This window comes from Anomaloglossus baeobatrachus, chromosome 1 (genome assembly GCF_048569485.1).
Source record: "Anomaloglossus baeobatrachus isolate aAnoBae1 chromosome 1, aAnoBae1.hap1, whole genome shotgun sequence".
Lineage (NCBI taxonomy): Eukaryota > Metazoa > Chordata > Amphibia > Anura > Aromobatidae > Anomaloglossus > Anomaloglossus baeobatrachus.
This window is the reverse complement of record NC_134353.1, coordinates 191,501,470-191,525,927: the sequence shown is the minus strand read 5'-3', so window position 1 is coordinate 191,525,927 and position 24,458 is coordinate 191,501,470. Positions and strand designations below refer to the sequence as shown.

Below are 24,458 nucleotides of genomic sequence, written 5' to 3'. Positions count from 1 at the left end.
CCACTTGGTAATGGTCTGCCAAACACTTCGCGATTGCTCCTAACCTTCATATTCATGCAGGAGGTGTATTATGACGGGAGATAGTGGAAAAGCCTCTGCCAAACACCTCTGGCAGTAGTTTATCTTCCAGGAGAGTGATGGATTGGACATGTAGAAATTTGATATGCCTAATCCCGTGGTTTTTTTTTTTTTTTTTTATTTTTTTATTAATCCTGATTGTTCAGCTTATATCAAGACAAACCTTTTAATGACCTAGATGATCAGCTGTTCCCCTCTCCCTCTTCAAACCCTTCCTCCTCCACGACCAAAAATTATCAGGTGTAAGGTGGACTTATAGGAGCTCCCCCGCTGAATACATTTATCCCCCTATCCGCAGCATGCATATATAATGTATGATCACTGTGAGGGTGGGATCCCCACTGATCCGAGAAAGGGAGTCTCAAGATCTTGTGTGGATGAAGTGGCAGTGTGCATGTGCCTTTAATTTCTATGGCACGGATGTAGATCACTTCTCATGGAAGTTAACGGAGAGTTGGACATGCTTGTAAACTAATGTTCTTTCTGCTGCGGGGAAGTTAAGACTTTGCTCATGGGATCAGTAGAGTTTCCAGTGGTTTCACCCGCAGCGATCATATGTTTATCACCTATGCTGCGGATAAGTGATAATGTCTGTTACAGTGATCTACAAACAAATTCTTCTATAGGAATGTGGTGGGGGAGGGGACAGTCAGGAAAGAGTTAAGGCCCCATCACACACAACGAGATCGCTAACGAGATCGCTGTTGAGGCACGGTTTCTGTGACGCAGTAGCGATCCCGTTAGCGATCTCGTTATGTGTGACACCTACCAGCGATCAGGCCCCTGCTGTGAGATCTCTAGTCATTGCCAAATGGTCCTGACTATATTCTTCAAAGGCGATGTCCTGCTGGGCAGGACGCATCGCTGTGTTTGACACTGTGTGACAGGGTCACAGTGACTGCTGAGCTCGTTATACAGGCTGCTACTGCGACCTGTATCATTACTGTGTCGTTGGTAAGGTCTGACTGTGTGACATCTCACCAGCGACTTACCAGCGATCCCTATCAGGTCGCATCGTTGTCAGGATCGCTGGTAAGTCGTTATGTGTGACTGGGCCTTTAATCTTTGGACTATAGTCCATTAGTCCTAGTTTTATTTCCTATACTGTACTACAGTGAGACCTGTGTAATAATACCTAGGTAAGTGGCCGCTACTAGATTTCGTGATGTTTTCTGATCCGGGGCCATATAGACAAATACTGAATGTCCGGTCCATTTCTATAAAATGAGTTTCACATCTTGGTGTGAGTATGATGTCAGGATGTCATTTTCCGGATATTGCAGAATATTCTGCTGTAATGTGACGTCGTGGTCCTTACGAGGCAGGCGGAGTCCCTACAGTTATGATCTGCGGAGCTTAGTCACCGTGCCTCATAACGGTGGCATGTCCTAGTCTCTTATCTATATGAGTGCCGCCCATACCTATCCATACATTCTTAGCCTTGCATGGAAGTAATGCACACACTTGTAGAATCTTGCATTGTAGCACATGCCTAGGCTTTCTGAACAGATACGAGTATTTCACATTTTTTGCATGCTGGGTATACACGGTACATATACCATCCCATTTACTCCTGTCGTGCAACATGTGAAAACCCCACAAACGTCTACCATCTGTACAGCGAATAGAAAAATACCAGCTATATGGTTAATGGGATGCAATGAAGGGATCTGATTTCGAAGGTCCATCTGTAATTCATATGCAGCCATATTGTTACAGAATAAGATTTCATTTATATTTCATATATGAATAGACCTAATGAGATTATGCAACTTTGTAATGTATTTTATAAGAAATAGCTGCTTCTTTCTCCTCCTGGAGTAATCTTTCATTCTCAATTCACAAGTAAAATCTGTATTTAGTGAAAAGGAAGGAGCTAAAGACAGACCTTCTGCTGCAAGTGCCGAAATAACAAAAAATATGTAACTGTCCTTTCAGGAGAACTTGCAGCAGAATATCTACTTCTCCCCCTAGCTCCTCACTCCCCGTCCTCTCTCCATAGACTATTATAAGCAGCAACTCCGTAATGGGAAAATTTATTTTAACTGAATGCAAATTTTACCCATGAATTGAAAATGAAAGGTTATTTCAGGGGGAAAAATTAGTAAATGGCGCTAACATATATACACTGCTCAAAAAATTAAAGGGAACACTGAACCAACCTAATATAACTCCAAGTTAATCAGACTTCTGTGAAATCAAAGTGTCCACTTAGGAAGCAACACTGATTTACAATCAATTTCACGTGATGCTGTGTAAATGGAATAGACATCGGATGGAAATTATTGGCAATTATCAAGACGCACTCAATAAAGGAGTGTTTCTGCAGGTGGGGACCACAGACCACATCTCAGGACCAATGCTTTCTGGCTGATGTTTTGGTCACTGAATGCTGGTTGTGCTCTCACACTCGTGGTAGTATGAGAAGGACTCTACAACCCACACAAGTGGCACAGGTAGTGCAGCTCATCCAGGATGGCACATCAATGCGAGCTGTGGCAAGGTTTGCTGCGTCTGTCAGCATAGTGTCCAGAGGATGGAGGAGATACCAGGAGACAGGCCAGTACACCAGGAGATGTGGAGGGGGCCATAGGAGGGCAATAACCCAGCAGAAGGACTGCTACCTCCGCCTTTGTGCAAGGAGGAACAGGAGGAGCACTGCCAGAGCCCTGCAAAATGACCTCCAGCAGGCCACAAATGTGCATGTGTCTGCACAAACTGTTAGAAACCGACTTCGTGAGGATGGAATAAGGGACCTACGTACGCTCAAAGCCCAACACCTTGCAGGATGCTTGGCATTTGCCACAGAACACCAGGATTGGCAAATTCGCCACTGTCGCCCTGTGCTCTTCACAGATGAAAGCAGGTTCACACTGAGCACATGTGACAGACGTGACATCTGGAGACGCCGTGGAAAGCGATCTGCTACCTGCAATATCTTTCATTAAGACCAGGTTGGCAGTGGGTCAGTTATGGTGTGGGGTGGCATTTCTTTGGAGGGTCGCACAGCCCTCCATGTGCTTGCCAGAGGTAGCCTGACTGCCATTAGGTACTAAGATGAGATCCTCAGACCCCTTGTAGGACCATATGCTGGTGTGGTTGGCCCTGGGTTACTCCTAATACAGGACAATGACAGACCTCAGGTCGCTGTAGTGTGTCAGCAGTTTGTGCAAGATGAAGGCATTGAAGCTATGGACTGGCCCGCTCGTTCCCCAGACCTGAATCTGATTGAGCACATCTGGACATCATGTCTCGCTCTATCCACCAACGTCACGTTGCACTACAGACTGTCCAGGAGTTAGCGGTTGCTTTAGTCCAGGTCTGGGCGAAGATCCCTCAGAAGACCATCTGCAACCTCATCAGGAGCATGCCCAGGTGTTGTAGGGAGGATATACAGGCACGTGGAGGCCAAACACAATACTGAGCCTCATTTTGACTTGTTTCCACTTTCATTTTGTCTTGTTTTGTCTTGTTTTGATTTACATTTTGACTTGTTTCCACTTTCATTTTGCGTGTGTCTTCAAATCCAGGCCTCCATTGGTTAAAACATTTGATATCCATTGATTATTTTTGTGTGATTTTTGTTGTCAGCACATTCCACTTTGTACAGAACAAAGTATTCAATGATAATATTTTATTCATTCAGATCTAGGATGTGTTATTTAAGTGTTCCCTTTATTTTTTTGAGCAGTGCTCAGCACTAGTTCTGCTGTAACATATTCAACTATAAGTGGTTTGTTCTGGAGTGTACAAAGTTATCAGAGTATTTGCATATAGGCATAACAATGCATTTGAACAGTCACACAGCTATATACAATGAGAGCCATGATGCCTGGTGTTGAGCATTGTGATTCTACAGGACTGAAAAGAGCAGCTAGTCAGGAGTTTAGAGGAAAGGGTGTGGAAGTGAGCATCTAACTGCTGTATAGAAATCAATGGCTGGAGAAAGCTGACTGGCTTGTAAAAAGTTCACTCCTCTCCTGGAATGTAAGGGTACGTTCACATAGTGAGTTTTTCGCTGCGTTTTTGCACGTTTTTTGGGTGTATTTTTGCTCAGAAAACTGCATGACTTGGCTTCCCCAGCAAAGTCTGAGTTTTCATTTTTGCTGTCTGCACACAGCGTTTTTTTTAGCTGCGTGTTTCTGCTGCCCACAAAAAACGCAGCATGTCAGTTATTTTTGCGTTTTTCACTGCGTTTTCCACCCATTGAATTCAATGAGATGTTCAAAAGCGCAATGAAAAACGCAAATTGCAAATATAGCTGCGTTTTGGTGCGTTTCTATGACTAAAAACACAGCTATATATGCAGGGGGTGGGTAGTAAAGTGACATGTACAGGAAGAGGATTCCTTCTGTCAGTAAACAGAAGCGTGAATCCTCCCGGTACAGCCACCGCTGCTTCAATCTCCCATGCGGTGCCATGTCCGCTCCCGTGCGGCGCCATGTCCGGGCAGGAGATGGAAGCAGCTGCAAAATCAAATGTGAACAGTAGAAAAAAAAAATCTCATACTCGCCTGTCTGCAGACTCCCGACATGTCCGCTCCCAGCTCCTCTTCCAGATACCGCCACCCCCGCTCCCAGGCACGTCCGATGGCTGCAGGACCTGGCGGTGGATCACCTCATGCGGTCACCTGACGCATCAGCTGATCGTAAGTCTCGCGGTGACGCCGGCTTTTTAGCGCCCGGCCGGCTTAACCTATCAGCTGATCCTGCCGTCAGGAGACTTCATCAGCTGATTACCGTCAGCTCCTGCAGCGATCAGACAGGATCAGGCTCTCATCCGAACACTCCAGGAGCTGCCAGTAATTAGCACATGAGTATTTTTTTTTTTTTTGCACTGATGCATCAGCTGATTGTATAAACGGCTTTTATACAATCAGCTGATGTGTGATGTGATTCCCATCCTTGAACCTGACACATCATATGATCGCTTTGCCTTCCAGCAAACTGATCAGATAATATTGGATGCGGATTGGATGGCGCGGGACCCTTGACCTAGGATTACTGTGGAGGGGGGTTCTTTATTTCAATAAAGATGGAGTCACTAATTGTGTTGTGTTTTATTTCTAATAAAAATATTTTTCTGTGTTGTTTTTTTTTTTTAATCTTTACTAGAAATTTATGGTGGCCATGTCTAATATTGGCGTGACACCATGTATTTCGGGCTTAGGGCCAGTTGTTAATATACAGCTAGCCCTAACCCCATTATTACCCAGTTAGCCACCCGTCACCAGGGCAGCTGGAAGAGATGGATACAGCGCCAGAAGATGGCGCTTCTATGAAAGCGCCATTTTCTGGGACGGCTGCGGACTGTAATTCGCAGCAGGGGTGCCCAGAAAGCTTGGGCACTCTGAACTGCGGATTCCAATCTCCAGCTGTCTGACTCAAAAATTGGGCAAAGCCCACGTCTTTTTTTTTTTTTTTTTTTTTTTTTTTTAGTTATTTCATGACATTCATGAAATAATTTAAAAAAAAAAAAAAAAGGCTTCCCTATATTTTTGGTTCCTAGCCGGGTACAAATAGGCAGCTGGGGGTTGGGGGCAGCCCTTACCTGGCTAGCATACAAAAATATGGCGAAGCCCATGTCATTTTTTTTGGGGGGGGCAAAAAAACTCCTGCATACAGTCCTGGATGGAGGATGCTGAGCCTTGTAGTTCTGCAGCTGCTGTCTGCTCTCCTGCATACAGTCCTGGATGGAGGATGCTGAGCCATGTAGTTCTGCTCCCCCTGCCTCTCCCTCCAGCATACAGTCCTGGATGGAGCATGCTGAGCTTTGTAGACCTGCAGCTGTCTGCTCTCCTGGATACACTAGTGGCGAATGAAGAACATATTGAAGAAGGAAATTACATCAGACCTTTTTTTTTTTTCAACAATCTTTAATGGCATTGTTCACTGATAAAAAACGCATAAAAATGCAGTAAGCAAAAACGCAGCAAAAAACACACCGAAACGCGTTTTTTTTTGCCGCGGGTGCGTTTTTGTATGTTTTTTGCCGCCAAAAAAATGCACAAATGCAGCGTCAAAAAAACGTATGTGAACCTAGCCTAACGGAGTACTCTAGTTCTGGTAAGGCACTAGTGGTCAAGCTCCATGGAAACCAGCTGTATACTATTTAAGATAAAAGTGAGCAGTGCAGAAGAATGACAGAAAAGAGAAAAAAAAAAAGCAAGTCAATTGCAATCTTTTCATTTCATGCTGGCTATCTACGGTAATTAAAGCAATTTTAATAATGTGAGAATACCCCTTTAAGGCTCTACTCCCTGAGACCCACCTACAAGATATGCCAGTATTTAACCACAAGCTCCAAGTTAAAATTGTATATACGAAGAAGTGAAAATATAAGAGGTGTGCAAATGCATAACATTTCGACAGACCAAAAAGGCAGTGTTCTCACGTCTAGTAGGTGGTTTGTGGCCTAAGGCTACATTCGCGACATGTGTGGTAACATTCCTTGTGAATATGCCAAATGTATTCTTAAACATGTGAACACTGCCTGTTTGTTTAATAAAATCTAGTGTACTTCTGTCATTGACTAGTACTGCCTTTTATAGGGGTCGTCCCACAAAGTACATTTTAAGCAATATGATCTGATTATACCACATCTACTGAAGAAGCAAAAAAGAGTATACAGACAGGACAGCCTGGGATTCCAGCTGACTGGTTTTTGTTTTTTTGGGGGTTTTTTTGTAAGGGAAAACATTGTTTTTAAAGAGGCAGAGAAATGTTTTACCTCACAGAAAGAATCAGCTGTGATCCCTCACTGTCCTATCTGTATACTCCTCCTCTGCTCATGAGCTGTGTTATGTTCAGACCATGTTCCTGAATGGTCAGGCACAGCTGTTGCCTAGTACATACAGTATATAACAAGTGAGTACATCCCCACATTTTTGTTAGTATTTTATTTATATCTTTTCTAGGGACAACAATGAAGATATGACACCGGGGCACGTGTCTAAGATTCTCAGAAAAGGAACATTTTTTCTAACACATCAAATAGTGGAACTTATTATTTGTTCCAAGGTCTATTGATTAAAATGCACCTTTAGTGGGAAAACCCCTTTAAGTCCTTATTGTGACAAACACTAGATGAACATGCATGTACTTCTTAGGCCATGTGCCCACGGGACGCTCGTACCTGCGGATACATTCGCAGGTACGGCTGCATGTTTCCCGCAGCTGCCCGCCGGCATCCGCAGCTATTTTTAGCTGCGAGTTTCGATCGGAATAGCTGCGGGAAACATGCGGACTTTCACGCGATTTACCTGCGGACGTCCCGGCCTCTATCTCCATAGCGGAGGGCCGGGATCTCCGCAAGTAAATCCGCATGAATAATTGACATGCAGTTAGGTGCGGCTGAGGGATCTCCGCAGGAGATTCCGCAGCGTGGACACAGACACTCCCCATGTCCCATAGGGTAACATGGGGAGTGCCTGTTCATGCTAGAACCTGCGGATTTATCTGGAAAATCCAGAGAAATCTGCAGGTTTTCCGTGGCAAACTCCGCAGCAAAAAGCTCCCATGGGCACATGGCCTTATAGTGTGTGGGGCTACTCAGATGTCTATGAGTAAGGGGGGAAAAAAAGAAAAGATATGGCCGTTTTTATTCCGAGTCATGGATCAGACTTGCCCATTCATATTAATGGGCTCGTGGGAGAAACCACAGCACGTGAATGTCATCTGTATGTGATTTCAGTGTATGCTGAAGAAGAAAACAACCCACCCCCCCAAACATCTGAATGAAGCATAGTACGAAGGCTGTGTTCACAGGTGGCGGTTTTGCAGCACGTTCTTTTTTGCAGAATAAAAGCTTCACTTGTGGCCCCGTTCCCATGATCCGCGTTTACAGCGTTTTGCCCACAGTGTGTTTTCGCTGTTTCCAAAATGCTGCGTTGTACAGTACAAGCACAGCGGATGGGATTTATAGAAATCTCCTGTCCATTGTGATAGTTTTTGCCACAGCGTACAGTGTCATGCGGAGCGGCTTCCTGATCCACTGCATGTCAATTTATGCTGCGGGTATGCGAGTATTCTCCACAGGGAGAACAGAGAGACCGCAGCGGCTGAACCCTCATCGTGGGCACAGGCGGCTGTAGTCTCCTGCAGACAACACTCGTGACCCCGCAGGAGAGGACAGATTGCATCCAGGATGCAGCATGTTAGTGGGCGTGTACCCTTAGGGTTTGTGCACACGCTGCGTTTATGCTTCGTTTTTTCTTGCAGATTTTAATCAGTACTGCAGAAAATATCTTGCATTTTTCCTGCGTCTGATACAGGTCCAGTGGGGGGTCCTACTCGTGATCTAAAGTCTTCCTTATGACTGTAAATGTAGTGATGGCTGTCAATCATGTAGTAGGACTGCCCAGTGGACCCCTATGTATGGAAACGCTAAAGATTTCAAATAATATTTTATCCTGAGTCCCGTCCAACAAACCTCTACATCGCTCTGCTCGGCTTCTTTCTCTATACCATGCTGTCCAAAGATCCAATCTGCTTCGCTTTTTCTTGCAGAATTTAATAAATACTGCAGAAAATATCTTGCGTTTTTCCTGTGTCTGATATAATCGACTGCAGTGCTCGATCACTGCAGTGGATTACATGTCTGTGCTGCACTCGCAGCACTGACACTTGGCATGGTCTGTGAGGCGATCCGTAAGCTCAGTAACCCAGGGTCATCACGGTGATGAGCCAGGGATGCCATGCCTGCGATCGGGTCCCTGTGTTTGTATTACAGTGACCTTGATGGCCAGAGAGAAGCGATCCCTCTCCCTGCCTTCTGAATATTGCAATCACATTTGATCGCAGCATTTAGGGGGTTTAACTGCCGGGCACCACTCTTTAGAGTGACATCCAGTCCCAGCTCTAACATCAGCCGGAGAACCAGCGGCGATCGCAGGGGTACAGTGCAGGAACCCCCACCATTACCACAACTTAAAAGCTGAAGAAAAAGAAAGACATTAAAAAAGCACACAAATCGGCTACTTGGGCACATACCCTCACAGGGCCAGCCAATGCTTTGAGATTTCAGATATCTCGTATACACACAGACTTTTTTTTTCTGACTGCAGAAAACCCCACTGAATCGGTAGACTGCAGATCAACAATGCTGCAAGCCTCGAATTCACTGTTATTGGTGATTTAAAACTAATGTCCTGTAGACAAATCACACAAGAAAAGGCCCAGTCACACATAACGACTTACCAGCGATCCCGAAAACGATGCGACCTGATAGGGATCGCTGGTAAGTCGCTGGGAGGTCGCAGGTGAGATGTCACACAGTCAGATCTTACCAGCGATGCAGGAACGATACAGGTCTCAGTAGCAGCCTGTATAACGATCTCAGCAGTCACTGTGACCCTGTCACACAGTGTCAAACACAGCGATGTGTCCTGCCCAGCAGGACATCGCCTTTGAAGAAAATGGCCTGGACCATTCTGCAATGATTAGCGATCTCACAGCAGGGGCCTGATCGCTGGTAGGTGTCACACATAACAAGATCGCTAACAGGATCGCTACTGCATCACCAAACAGTGACTCAGCTGCGATCTCGCTAGCGATCTCGTTGTGTGACAGTACCTTAAAACGCAGCAAAACAAGAGGTGTGGACATTATCTAGATGATTTGTCCAGCCGACTCCTTCTAGACTCCCCACCCTGTGAGATCCGGTCTGCTCTGCGAGGGGTCTGATAGGTGTCCCTTTACTTCAGGGACTTCCAGACCTCCACAAAGTAGATTTCTAAGGTTCTTCTCCACCATGTGGTCTACAGTAGACCTCCAATTACCTCTAATGGGTGCAGCTGTTGGAACTGCCTCCAGGCCCTCTAGCCTAAGGGGCCCAATATGTCCCTTTGGTCTATATGAAAAGACTATTAATATCCTGCGATATGGGGGGCGCTGCTGGAGATGACGCTTGTGGGCCCCAATGCTTGTGTACATTTCATGACAGGAGGGGCCGTTGGTCTAGCGCTGACATGCCCTTCCATGTACACAAGAGTGACTACAAGCAGAGACAGCAGAAATGGTCTTTACAAAACGAACAATGGGGCAAATATTTTCACTCTAAAATAAGAAACCCCTTTATGGGTCTCCGCAGATGGAAATTGCTTTTAATAGATCTCAGTAACATTTTAGCAATGCTTCAGTATCTCTGCTCTGCAAAGATCACAAACGCAGGAGGACACTGGAATGATAAACTCGCCCAGTCACTCCTTCTAGGAGAAGAATAGAGGACTCTGTGGGACACCATGAATTGAATGGAAGGGGGAGGGGCACATACTGGAAGCTGGGCTTCTAAAGATCAGAGGAGATGACATGCAGAGAATGGCGCTGGAGACTAAAAAGGGGTTTTCACTGAATACTGTAGAGCAGTCAGCAGGAGAACCCATGAGAAATGGACATGTCTGAAGAGGTCACTGGACACAGAAGGATCCTCAGGGCAGACTCATGACTGAAGTGTGTGAGGGAACTAAGATTAGGAACTTCATACGATGGAGGATCCGCTCTTCTCCAGATCTACTTTATGTAGGACTGCTACTAATAAGTGCTTATACACCGAAAGCTCTGAGAAAAGTGGTACGTTATGTCATGAGACAGTAGCCGGGGAAAGACTAGCTTCCTCTTTTTTTCTTTTAACTAGAAAACTCAATCAGCTCTTATAGATTCTGAGAAGCCGATGAGCTAATTGTAGAGAGAAGTTTGTCCTAGATATCAAAATATATACAGAGAGGAGAGCATAAAACGATTTATCAGAGGAATGGGAATCATACACATTAAAAGGAACTGGTCAGGTCAGGAAAAGTAGAAGGATCAGATTGTTACATTTTTGTAGGAAAACCTTCAGTACAACTTACTTTATTCCTTAAAATCCCTGGTGCTTGTATGTATACAGGTCCAGTGGGTGGTCCTACTCATGATCCAAAGCCTTCCTTATATGACTGTAAATGTAGAGATGGCTGTCAATCATGTAGTAGGACTGCCCATTGGACCCCTATGTATAGAAACTTAGAGTTCAATTAATATCATGTTATCCCGAATCTCGTCCAACAAACCTATACATCGCTCTGCTCGGCTTCTCTGCTATCCAAAGATCCAATCTGCTTAATTTTTTCTTGCAGAATTTAATCAATACTGCAGAAAATATCTTGCGTTTTTTCCTGGGTCTGATATAATCGACTGCAGTGGATTACAGGTCAGTGCTGCACTCACAGCACTGACACTTCACCTCACACACTATGCATCCGGCATGGTCTGTGAGGCGATCCGTAGCTCAGTAACTCTGGGTTATCACGGTGATGAGCCAGGGATGCCATGGCTGCGATCGGGTACCTGTGTTTGCATTACAGAGACCCGATCGCCAGGGAGAGATAAGCGATCCCTCTCCCTGCCTCCTGAATGTTGCAATCACAATTGATCACAGCATTTAGGGGGTTTAACTGCTGGGCACCGCTCCTGGGAGTGAGTGCCAGCTGTAACATCTGCCGGAGACCCAGCGGCGATCGCAGGTATACACGGTGCAGGAACCCCCACAATTGCCACAACTTTTCTATACCATGCTGTCCAAAGATACAACTGTATATCAGACGTGACAGGTTCCTTTTAAGATGAACCAGAGTTTGTCTACTTCCTCCCTGAAGAGACAATTTGAAGGTTCCTTTTAAGACACATAGAGGAAATGGTATAAAGTAAAGAAGATCCCTACAGTCACCTGTTTAGATCATCTCTGAACTTGAGAACAAAAATTCAAGATATCTGAAACGTCTCAGCAGAATGGAGTAGTAGCTGCCCATTCATGGACTATGGAAGTGCCAGAGGTAACTTGGCGCTGCCGGCTACCGCCAGAAGTCCCATAGACCATAAATGAGCTCCACAGCTTCATATTAATAGGGCACATCACACCATTGGCTTGGGGCTGTTTTCTTGTGGAAAGGTGATGACTTTCTGAGTTCCCTGAAGCTCCATGTTTCCATATAGTGAACATGTACACTAAAACATATAGTATATAGTAATGTATAAAATACATTTAGTCTGGTCATGAATGACCTTCTTACCTTCTGGTTTTGTAGTATTTTGTGTGCTTGGGTAGTCTGACCTTGGCGATAGTGATCCCAGCCCTGTTCTTGAAGGCCTGCTACTTAATGTGAATGGATAATGAACAGCTGTCCGACAGCCGTGGAGCTGGTGAGTCTGGTATGTGGTGGCCGTGTATGTGCAACATGTGCATGACATACCCCTATAAGAAGCCTGTCCTGAACAGCGCTCCAGTGTGAGATCAGTGATTCATTTTACATAATACGTTTGGTGGCTCGCTCTACACGGGGACCCCACATGTGTGAATCTGCTCGTACCCTTCATCAGAGGTGCGATGTGTAGACACTAACTATATTTGTCATGGTGTTTAATAATGGTGACCAATCACCTTCGTTACTTCTTCGGCACGTGGACTCCTATAGATCCATAATGCCGGTGCTCAGAAGTTTTAGCTTTATAAAGCTCAAACCACATCTGCTTCTGGGCTTTTCAGTGTCTATTACTAGCTGTGAGATAATCAGCCACTAATACTATATTTTTTCAGGGATTTCTGCATATAAAGAGCATTTTTCAATGAATGAGCTACATAAAGTGAAATGAGCGCATAGTTGTATGGTTTTCTTTAGTAGCCCACCCCAGCCGTTCCCGGCAATATGTGGCTAATGACTGATAATCTGACTCTATTGCCTGAGCTCCCTCCTACATTTTCATTGTTACCTGTGCAGGTGGATTGGGAATCTGGGGTCCATTATATCCTGTATTTACATGTCATTCAGATAATCAGGCTGTGCCGAACAATGGAGGATTGGAGCGCTCTGCCTCCCTCTACCACAAGCAATAAAACAGGTATCTATTGTTCAGCCTGCCCTGAATGGTGCCATTGTTCGTATCCCTGCGTGTAGGCTGTTATTCACATGTGATAGCTTCTGGCCCAAGGCTTGTTTGATTGATGGCCATCTCTCCCACATTGTGGCAATCCTTCTCCAAAAGCATTGCAGATCTAACTATCTTACTTGCCAAGTCGGCAATTAGCGCCAGTCATGGGCAACTTCCCTGCTTGTGTTTAAACAACTGTAGGGTCAGTTTTTTGACTGTTTTGAGAAATACCTGAAAATTGCATAAAAATGCTGGCTTTTTTTCTCATTTTTTTTATAATTTATTTTTAATTTATTTATTATTTATTTATTTAATAAAATCACTTTTGCTGTACATATGTTGAGTTTTTTCTGAGCGTTTATTTCCACTTGAGGTTTTATAAGCTCACTTGTGGGGGAAAAAAGAAAGCGAAGGTCACTTCTTGGAAGCGGCTCCTAATGGGAAAAGACTCCAAACTAGGGACTAACCAATCAAAAGGCTGCAAAAAATGTTTCGGGAATAAAAATCCATTCTAATTTCCGCTAGGAAGGAGTGTTTCCTGAAGTCAGGCTGGAATACTCCATGATTGGTGATCCGTGCACAGACATTGTTTTCGGTATCACATTTACTTTACACAATGTGTTGGCGGGAACAATTTTTTTTTTTTTTTTTTTAAACCAGATTAAAAATCATTTAACCTCTCAATTGTGCATTTTGCTTGTTGGGTGATTGCCGATTATCAGGAAGCAAGTTCCTAGTAATAGATTTTAATTTGGATCCACACAGTTGAGCTCTTCTACCCCCTTGTGTCAGTGGCTGGTGGGGTTTTATCACCTGGACCCCACCGATCTAAGAGGGGCTGCTGATAAGTCTTTGGCTTTGTGATCTTTTTTTTGTTTCTATGGTAACGAATGTTACATCACATGAAAGGCTTATGTGTCTAATATGTCTTCAAAATTTTGTGTTTGTTGCTTATGGCAATAGTGTTTTACGCACACGGGAAAACAAAATGGCGGAGTCTAATGCAATATTCACAGCAACTGAGAGCAGAGGAGGGATAAATTTCTTGTTTCTGCAAGGAAAGTCTGCGAAGGATATTCATGGTGATATGTCACAGACATTGGGAGGATCAATGCACTTCATATTCCACAGTTAAGAACTGGGTTCCCAAATTTAAAATGGGCCACTTCAGCACCAATGATGAGGAACGTCCTGGACGACCGAGAGTGGTTGTCGTTCCGGAGATCATCGATGCTGTGCACAACCTCATACTGGAGAATCGCCGAATTTTAGCTAAAGCAATAGCAGGCATCATGAGGATTTCCCATGAACATGTTTGTGTGATTATCCATGAACATTTGGACATGAGGAAGCTATCTGCAAAGTGGGTCCCAAATGTTTGACAACAGACCAGACAGAGAAGCATGCGAGTGAAAGCTTCCCGGTCCATTTGTCAGCATTTCCGGACTGATGAGAGCTTCCTGAATCGACTGGTCACTATGGATGAGACCTGAATTTATTTGTATGACCCTGAAAATAAGGAGTAGTCAAGAGTGGAGGCACAGTGGTTTTCCTTGTCCAAAGAAGTTCAGGGTGCAAAAATCATCCACTAAGGTGTTGGCGTCTGTGTTCTGGGATAAGGAGGGTGTGCTGCTAGTGGACTACCTTCAAAAGGGTTCCACCATCAATGCAAGGTATTACATTGAACTTTTGGACCAATTGAAGGCAGCTCTGAAGACCAAAAGGTGCGGCAAGCTGTCCAAAGGAATCTTGTTCCTGCAAGACAACGTCTCCGCTCACACTGCACAAGCGACCACGGCAAAACTGGAAGAGCTGGGCTTCCAACTGGTTGAGCACCTCAAGGGTACCAAATTTCACACCATTTCTGATGCCATGGCTGCTACTGATGCCTGGTTTGAGGCACAACCAAAATCCTTCTTTTTGTTAGTCTTACAGAACTGGGAATACCGATTTTTAAGGAGTGTGATGACATCAGTGGAGAGTATGTGGAATAAATGTAAAGTTTCATCATCCTATCTCGTTTCTTTCTGGGTAAAGCCAAAGACTTAGCAGCCCCTTATAAAAATCATAAGCATATCAGTGTGCTACATCAGAAACGTGTCCTAAAAAAAGGTTGCATACAATCCACACATTTTTATGGTGTTTTAATGTGCATTTTTTTTTTTGTTACATAGTTTTTTTGCCAATATAGTTGAATACATGAAAAGCACTACAAAAACACTGCAAGTATTGGCAAACATATATATATTTTTTTTTTTTTATAAAAAACGGACTTCCCCAATATGGTTTTAAATGTGCATATCATGTTAACCTGACAATATATAGTCAAAAGCGCATATTTATTAGATCTTCCCCATTTTCAGTCTATGGATACGCTGCCATATATGTCTGAATACTTATGTGCTGCAGAATGTGCTGTAGAAATGTAATTCTAGCCTTAAACCGGCCAAACTCCCATTTAGCTCATAGCCACCTCGGCTCCCATACACAGGAACACTCATTTGGCCGAGCGCCCATATGAGAGAGCCACCTACGGCCATCTCTGCGGGCGACTTATCTTTGGGAGAACTAAGCAATCGGGAATCAAAGATCAGATATTCCTGATCAACATCTTTCCTCCCAAGTGTCGGCCAAGCCTGTCGATATTGGTGGGTTTGGCCGACGTCTGTCTGTGTATGGCAGCTTCCTTAGGTCTGCTACGTTTATGATGCAACCTATTGACAGGCCATGAAGGTCCCATGTTCCAGTTAGGACCACCTGTGGCCAATATCTGTAGATAATAGGAAGCAGATATGTGTACTGATCTTGTGAGACGTGGCCTGAGCCTCATATGATTCTGCGTGTGACCATAGAGCAGCGTCATGCCAGACATAAGGAGGGGCAAGTTCTCCGAAACAATAGTTTTCCTAATTTCATCTGATCACATCCATTCTCGTTTTGGCAGTCAATATATAAGCCAAATGTGTAGTAAAGCAAAAGCCCTGGAAACGCCACTTTTACATTGAAGATTTTTTTTTTATGCATTTTTAGGGAGTGGTTCCTATAATAACATTACCATGCTTATAGAGACAGGAATACGAAGAGAAGACGTCTTTTCTCTTTTACACTTTTATTTTGCTTGTGAACACATGATGATTTGGGGAATGGCTCTCTAAAGCTGCACCGATGTGGACATTAGTGCCCCTACCCAAAGTTTCCAGTCCTGCTAGTTGTATATTATACACAGAGTATGCAGCAGATGCTCATTGATGGACACTGCAGAGGAGCCTACTGGGCTGTGAGCAGTGGCTGCAGGGGAGCCCTGCTGGGCAGGGAGCAGTGGCTGCAGGGGAGCCCTGCTGGGCAGGGAGCAGTGGCTGCAGGGGAGCCCTGCTGGGCAGGGAGCAGTGGCTGCAGGGGAGCCCTGCTGGGCAGGGAGCAGTGGCTGCAGGGGAGCCCTGCTGGGCAGGGAGCAGTGGCTGCAGGGGAGCCCTGCTGGGCAGGGAGCAGTGGCTGCAGGGGAGCCCTGCTGGGCAGGGAGTAGTGGCTGCAGGGCAGCCTGTCGGGCAAGGAGTAGTGGGTGCAGGGGAGCCCTGCTGGGCCGGGACCACTGGGTGCAGGGGAGCCCTGCTGGGCAGGGAGTAGTGGCTGTAGGGGAGCCCTGCTGGGCAGGGAGCAGTGGCTGCAGGGGAGCCTGTCGGGCAGGGAGTAGTGGCTGCAGGGAGCAGGTTACTTATGTGTCTTGTGCAGATGCTTCTGTTGAGCAATGCATAATGAAATGTTTTATACCAGTAGTATGAGCAGGCCAAGTGTGTCTTCCAGGCAGTGGTGGGACTGTATGTGGCCAGACGTGTCCCTGCATATTCCGATGATCAGATACAACAAGAATGTTATCTATGGAGATGCGGTTTGGTGTCGGGATGGCTCAGGTCCCACCTTATCTCCCCCTGTATTATATTGTGAGGCTGCACTTAAGAGGCTCCGACGTTACTCAGATGGGGGGTAGTCTAATTGGATTACTCCTATATATAGTTAAACGTGCATTATATGTAAGATCTGGATGGCCAATACTTTGCCTTAAATCTATCATTAAACACCATAGTAATAGATATAGAAGCTCTGTGTCTATGGCGGATGCAGATATTACCAATACGCTTAGTATTGAAACAGTTTGAATCAAAAATGTGTCTTCATTGCTGATGTCCATATACTGTACAGTAGTTGCCCAGTGATTACTGTTACCTTGGTCCTAACTAAGACTGACAGTTCCATAATATACAGTATATCACAAGTGAGTACACGCCTCCATATTTTTGTGAACATTTTATTATATCTTTTCATGGGACAATGCTGAAGATATGACACTTTGATACAATGTACAGTAGTCAGTGTACAGTTTATATAACAGTGTGAATTTGGTGTGCCCTCTAAATAACTCAACACCCAGCCATTAATGTCTAAACTACTGGTAACAACAGTGAGTACACCCCTAAGTGAAAATAGCAAAATAGTGCTCAAAGTATAAATGCTTTGTGAGGCCACCATGGAGTTCACTAGAGCTTCACAGGAGCCGCTGGATCCTCTTCCATCCTCCATGATGACATCACGGAGCTGGTGGATGTTGGAGACCTTGCGCTATTCCACATTCCATTTGAGGAGACCCCACAGATGCTCAATAGGGTTTAGGTCTGGAGATGCTTGGCCAGTGCAACACCTTTACCCTCAGTTTCTTTAGCAAGGCAGTGATAGTCTTGGAGGGGTGTTTGGGGTCATTAGCGTGTTGGAATGCTGCCCTGCAACCCAGTTTCTGAAGGGAGGGGATCATGTTCTGCTTCAGTATGTCACAGTATGTGTTGGCATTTACAGTTTTATCAAACTGTAGCTCCCTACAGCCGGCAGTCGCTAATGTAGCCCCAAATCATGACACTTCCAGTACGATGCTTGACTGTAGGTAAGACATATGTCTTTCTAATCCTCACCAGGTTGCCACCATAGGTTGCTTCCATACATGCTTGATACCATCTGAACCAAATAAGTTTCTCCTTGGTCTCATCTGAGCACAGGACATTTCACCAGTAATCCAGAGGCTTCCTTCTGGGATGACAATTATGCAAACCAACCAATTTGATGCAGTGTGCGGCGTATGGTCTGAGCACTGATAGGCTGACTAACACCCCCCCTCCTCCCTCAGTGGTTTGGACATTAATGGCTGGGTGTTGAGATTAGAGGTCCATTTGTACACTGATACAATGTACAGTAGTCAGTGTATATCAAAGTGTCGTCCCATGAAAAGAGATATTTACAGAAATATGATTGATGTACTCGCTTTTATGATAAATTAAAAACAAAAAAGTGAGCCGGAGTATGAGATGGTATACATGGAACTTGTGAGACCATGTTCACACTGGCCATGAGACAAAGAGAAACCAAGGAAAAAATTGTGAAAACATACCCTGCTGTAACTAAATAAAAGCATAGTGCATATAAACATAGGGTACTTAGTAAACACTGTTTTTGATCAAAAAAAGCATAAAGCTATCCCACCAACGCCAAGGTGTACCCAGTTGGGATAGTACCTACACTCTCTAATATTAAAACCTTACCATGGGTCTAAAATAGGCCTCAATATGGCTAAGGGCTGAGAGCGACCGGGTCCCAACAGGACACACGCAGTCAGGGGGATTCACAGAATGAAATGTCCAGCTCGCTGAGAAGGGGGCCACTCCCTGTTTGTACTGAATACAAAAAAGTGAGCCGGAGTATGAGATGGTATACATGGAACTTGTGAGACCATGTTCACACTGGCCATGAGACAAAGAGAATTATGATAAATTGTAGGAGTTGTACTGCACCTACATGTTTAGGAGCTATAGCCCCATTTGTGGCCAGTGGACTTCTTGGACTGGTGATTAGAATATTTTGGGTACAGTGGATCGCCTATATCCATGCAGTTGCATTAAAAAACATCTCATATAGTCAGATCCCCATGATGTAAGACACCATTTTTCCCTTCACTGACACAGACAGAAGAGGAAACCTGTGTAAGAATACCATATAGTATATGGGCCCTTTCCTGTCCTTTGAGTCTGAAGATGCTTTGGAGGTTACAGTGGGCTCCTTACCTCTTGGGCCACTATGGGGCTGCACAGGTTGCAGAAATGTTCTGTTCGCCTCTGTGACCTTATCTGCTTGCAGTTTGCACAAGTAAGGTAAGAATAATGCTTTCTGTTCCTGAAAGGTCTTGCGCTTTTCACATTGACGTTAAGGGTAAGTTCACACAGTGTGTTTTTCGCGGCGTTTTTGCACGTTTTTCGGTGCATTTTTGCTCAGAAAACTGCATGACTTTGCTTCACCAGCAAAGTCTGAGTTTTCATTTTTGCTGTCTGCACACAGCGTTTTTTTAGCTGCGTTTTTGTGGTGCCCACAAAAACGCAGCATGTCAATTAGTTTTGCGTTTTTCTCTGCATTTTCCACCCAATGAGTTCAATGAGATGTTCAAAAACGCAATGAAAACCGCAAATTGCAAATATAGCTGCGTTTTAATGCGTTTCTATGACTAAAAACGCAGCTATAAACGCAAGGGGTGGGTAGTAAAGTGACATGTACAGGGAGAGGATTCCTTCTGTCAGTAAACACAGAAGCATGAATCCTCCCAGTACCGGCACCGCTGCTTCCGTTTCCCGCCCGGTGCCATGTCCGCTCCCGTGCAGGAGGTGGAAGCGGCTGCTAAATCAAAAGTGAACAGTAGAAAAATGTCATACTCACCTGTCTGCAGACTCCCGGTGCAATGTCCGCTCCCAGTTCCTCTTCCCGGTACTGCCACCCCTGCTCGCTCTGTGTGACGGTAGCTGCAGGACTTGGCGGTGAGGACCTGGCGGAGATCACCTAATGCGGTCACCTGACGCATCAGCTGATCATAAGTCTCGCGGGGACGCCGGATTTTTACCGCCCGGCTGGCTATCAGCTGATGCCGTCAGGAGGCTTCATCAGCTGATTAACGGCAGCACCTGCAGCGGTCGGACGGGAGTCAGCAGCACCTGCAGCGGTCGGACGGGAGTCAGCACGGACGTGTGTAGTTGTTGGTTTTTTTTTTCTTGCACTGATACATCAGCCTAGACTGTACCGCGAGCGAGTGCTGAGTGACTGATTCCCCGGCGCTTGCAGTGAGTTCATGACAGCTGCAGACTGTCTCGGTGAGAGCTCTGGAGTGCAGTGCAGGTACCTGAATCCAGGCCTGGCATTACTGGAGATTCCTCTGGTAGTCAGTCCGATGCTGCACAGAAGTGTGTAGTTATTTATTTATTTATTTTTTGCACTGATGCATCAGCTGATTGTATAAAAGCCGTTTATACAATCAGCTGCTGTGTGATGTGATGTGATTCAGGCCCTTGAACCTGACACATCATCTGATCGCTTTGCCTTCCAGGAAACGATCAGATGATATTGGATCTGGATTAGACGACGCGGGACCCTTGACCCAGGATTACTGCGGAGGGGGGTTCTTTATTTCAATAAAGATGGAGTCACTAATTGTGTTGTTTCATTTCTAATAAAAATATTTTTCTGTGTGTTTTGTTTTTTTTTCTTTACTAGAAATTTATGGTGGCCATGTCTAATATTGGCGTGACACCATGAATTTCGGGCTTAGGGCCAGCTGATAATACACAGCTAGCCCTAACCCCATTATTACCCAGCGAGCCACCCGGCATCAGGGCAGCTGGAAGTGGGGTGGCTGCGGATTGCAATTCGCAGCAGGGGTGCCCAGAAAGCTTGAGCACCCTGCATTGCGGATTCCAATCTTCAGCTGCCTAGTTGTACCTGGCTGGACTCAAAAATTGGGCTAAGCCCACGTCATTTTTTTTTTTTTTAAATTATTTAATGAAATTCATGAAATAATTAATTAATTTAAAAAAAAAAAGGGCTTCCCTATATTTTTGGTTCCCAGCCGAGTACAAATAGGCAGCTGGGGGTTGGGGGCAGTCCATACCTGCCTGCTGTATCCGGCTAGCATAGAAAAGTATGGCGAAGCCCACGTCATTTTTTGGGGGGGCAAAGAAATCCTGCATACAGTCCTGGATGGAGTATGCTGAGCCTTGTAGGTCTGCTCCCCCTGACTCTCCCTCCAGCATACAGTCCTGGAAGGAGCATGCTGAGCCTTGTAGTTCTGCAGCTGTCTGCTCTCCTGCATACACTAGTGGAGAATGAAGAACATATCGAAGAAGGAAATGACATCAGACCTTTTTTCTTCTTTTTTTTTTTTTTTCAACAGTCTTTATGGGCATTGTTCACTGATAAAAAAAAACGCATAAAAATGTAGTAAGCAAAAACCGCACCGGTTTTTGCCGCGGGTGCATTTTTGTGCGTTTTTTGCCGCACAAAAAGTAGCGTCAAAAAACCGCAGTGTGTGAACTTGGCCTGATAGGGGGACAAAGCTTTCTAAAAAGTCCAAGGATAAGCTGTGACAATCCCTGGCCTAATGTGAGACCTGCACTGTTCCCTCCGCAGTGTGTTTCTGGTTCTTCAGGCCTGGCGCTGGCTCGTTCAGTACCCGCTCCGCTATACATTCCTGCCGCTCATGATCAGGATTGTCAACCGTGCAGAAATTCCAGGACAGTCAATAAGAATAGGGCCATTTTTTTTTTTGTCCCGTCCGTAAAACGTCAAGTTATCCGTGATTTTTTGAAGCTGAAGACATTTCTACAAATTCTTTTTTTATTGTATTATCATTTTACAGTGAATGTGGCCGATGTTCTCACGTCAGAATGATGGGCTGTAGACATGGGTCACTTATCACATAATGATTTATTATGATTTTACAATGTGTCCGAAAAAACTGTCTGGCTGTGACTTTTTTTTATAAGCCGTCCATAAAAAATAGCTAGTCAAGTTGGCAACCCTGCTGCTGAGATCCTGTGGCAGAGATGAGATACCTGGCAGAGGAGGGTTAATGACTGGCAGCTCCAGTAGCACCTCTGCCACAGGTGTGTGAACAGCTCCAGGTTCCTCCAGACAGAAGTGCTAAGTAGATTCCCCCTCCTGCTCCCATGTCCCAGTGAGCGGGGGCTGGGGGCGCACAGATTCCATTAACGCTGGTGATGAACCAGTTACATTCCAGGCCTGAGAAGTGACATTCCGGACTTTAGCTGACGTGCAAAGGAGGAATGTGAAATGGGAGGCCCTGAACAAGGGAGCAGTGGTGACAGCCTGGCCAGTGGTGGCTTCTGGATTACTCCAGGAGTGACTCCACACCAGCACCGCCCTGCTGTCTGTGGGAACATTTGCATACAGTGTGGGAATCCAGACCTTTCACTATCTGTGAGGCTGGCTTGGTGTTCTGTCAGAAAGTGGGGAGCACTTCCATGTTCCTGGATCCGTCACCTCTGGGAGACTTGGCTGCCCTCCGCTCTAGTTCTCTGGGATCCAGCTTGGCCGGCTATGAAGGAAGGGCTTGGGTTGGATGTTTGTTCCAGCTGATTTGCAAGCAGTGTCTGATATTTCCTCCTTTTAATTCTCGCATGGAAATCATTCGTAGTCTTCTCCAGACACAACAAGCACTCTGAGAACTTGTCTAGTGAAGCCTTCCCGTAGGACACCCACCTCCACCCTGGGTTGTGTGGCTGCTGACCCAATAATGTTGGTAGCCAGGTCCCCTCTGAGGATTTAACCCAACTTGGATTGTGAATTAGTGGAAGAACTTTTTGTTTTCGTGTTTGAACAGAATTTTAGGGGTTAATGAAATACCCTACAGCTGTAAAGTACCTAGACGGGTGAGTACAATCCGCCTATTATATAGGTAGCTACTTGTGGACTGTCAGCCGTACAATGAATGCCATTGTGTATTTAGCTTTCGATTGTATAAGCTTTCAGATTTTAGGATGGTCCTTTTGGTGTCAGTTTATGTAATGAGATTCTCTTTTTAATGCCACATCTGGACTTCTAGTACACTCCTTTCAGGAATCTGCACGCTTGGCTCTCTTTAGGCTGTGTTCACACTTGCTGTAGATGTTCCATACCAAACATCCATGGCAAACTATAGTGTAATGCATGTGAATGGGATTTTCAGAGCCTCATTCATCGATTTACAAATAGTCTGCTTGAAAACAAGAGCTTGCAGGTTTTCCTAGCATCGTTTTCTGCGGATTGCACCCTTGCCTTGCCATAGTTACTGTTTTCTCAGTATTGGTTTGTGATTTATTATCTTCACTCCAAGTATGATTAGGTGCAGCCATATTGTTGATCTCTGACCTCTTGACAGTGCACCTATGAGGCAAGAACGCTAATATGTATATGTAAAATGCAAAAGTGGGGGTGTTTTATCTTATATCTGCAACTTTTCTGCTTTAGAGAATGAGCCTCTCTCAAGTGTGTGTATATGTAGGTGAGCATGTATATGTATGCGAGTACGTGCGCGTCTGTATGTACGTACGCACGCGGATATGTGTGTGTGTGTGTGTGTATATATATATATATATATATATATATATATATATATATATATATATATATATATATATAATGTGTGTATATACAATAATATGTATGTATTTTGAAGGATTTCCTAACACCTCTTCAAATGTATTAGGTGTGGTCAGCAAGTGGTGCGCACACTGTCGCGATTTCCTAGTATTACCACTGTAAGCAGAAGGTCATGTGACCACATGTATCCAAATCATACGCCTGCGGACACGTGACCACCTGCTTGGATTGGCAGTACCAGGGAATCGGGACAGTGTGTGCGCACCACCTGTTGTCACCCTTCAGAAGTCACACATTGACTGCAGACTTAGAGCTTGGACAACTCTTCCAGTAGCTTTGCTCTTCCAGGCCATAGGTGAAGGCCTAGGCCCGAGCCTTCCAGGGTTTACATTAAGCAGGATAATGTAGTTGAACACAGAACGTTGAGTGCGTTTCTTGCTTTCACTGCTGCTTTTCATGGATTGATTGTGGATTGGTTGAAAGCCGCTCGGCCAAGTACTACCGTACTATAGTGATGATGCTGCAGAGCACTGCTCAGATGGACTGTGTCCAGCTACAAGATAAGATTGCCAGCGCCCTGCTAGTCTACATGACTACCTGTTGACTTTACGCTTTCTGGAAGCCAAGCATGCTGGGAATGGACGTCTGCCGGCTCACTGCTCAGCTCTTGTCCTGACTACTTTATTCTTACTGATTTTTCATATCCACTCGGGGGCCATGGATAACCAAACGAGTATTTGTGTGTGGATGCAATGAAAAAAAATGCATTTGGGGTTTCTGTCAAGAGTCAGTAGATCCTCAGTATTTTAGAAGATGATGATATTATTTAGGAAGATTTGGGGCAATCGACAGAACATGCGCCCCCAGATGGGTGTGACCGTGTGCTTATACAGCGGCACACGTGGCCACGGTCCCTCATCAAAGATCAGGGGCATGCTGAAAGTAGAACCCATGTGGCCGTGACTGTAGCACTAGAACAAAATGTGTATTGGAACACCGAGGGTTAAAAAAAACCCCCAAAAAACC

General features: G+C 45.0%; 1 protein-coding gene across 9 annotated transcripts in view; it reads left to right on the top strand.

The window, feature by feature from the left end:
* RAPGEF2 (Rap guanine nucleotide exchange factor 2) overlaps positions 1-24,458 on the top strand; it is a 288,204-nt gene that overhangs the window by 144,020 nt on the left and 119,726 nt on the right. The window contains exon 1 of one of the 9 annotated variants that reach the window (XM_075347458.1): positions 22,436-22,723. The exons of the other annotated variants lie outside the window; for them this stretch is intronic. Within the exon in view, the coding sequence (XP_075203573.1) occupies positions 22,689-22,723 (35 nt within the window). The 5' untranslated portion in view covers positions 22,436-22,688. Of the gene's footprint in view, positions 1-22,435; positions 22,724-24,458 lie in introns of those variants that run through there. 9 annotated transcript variants of the gene reach the window in all.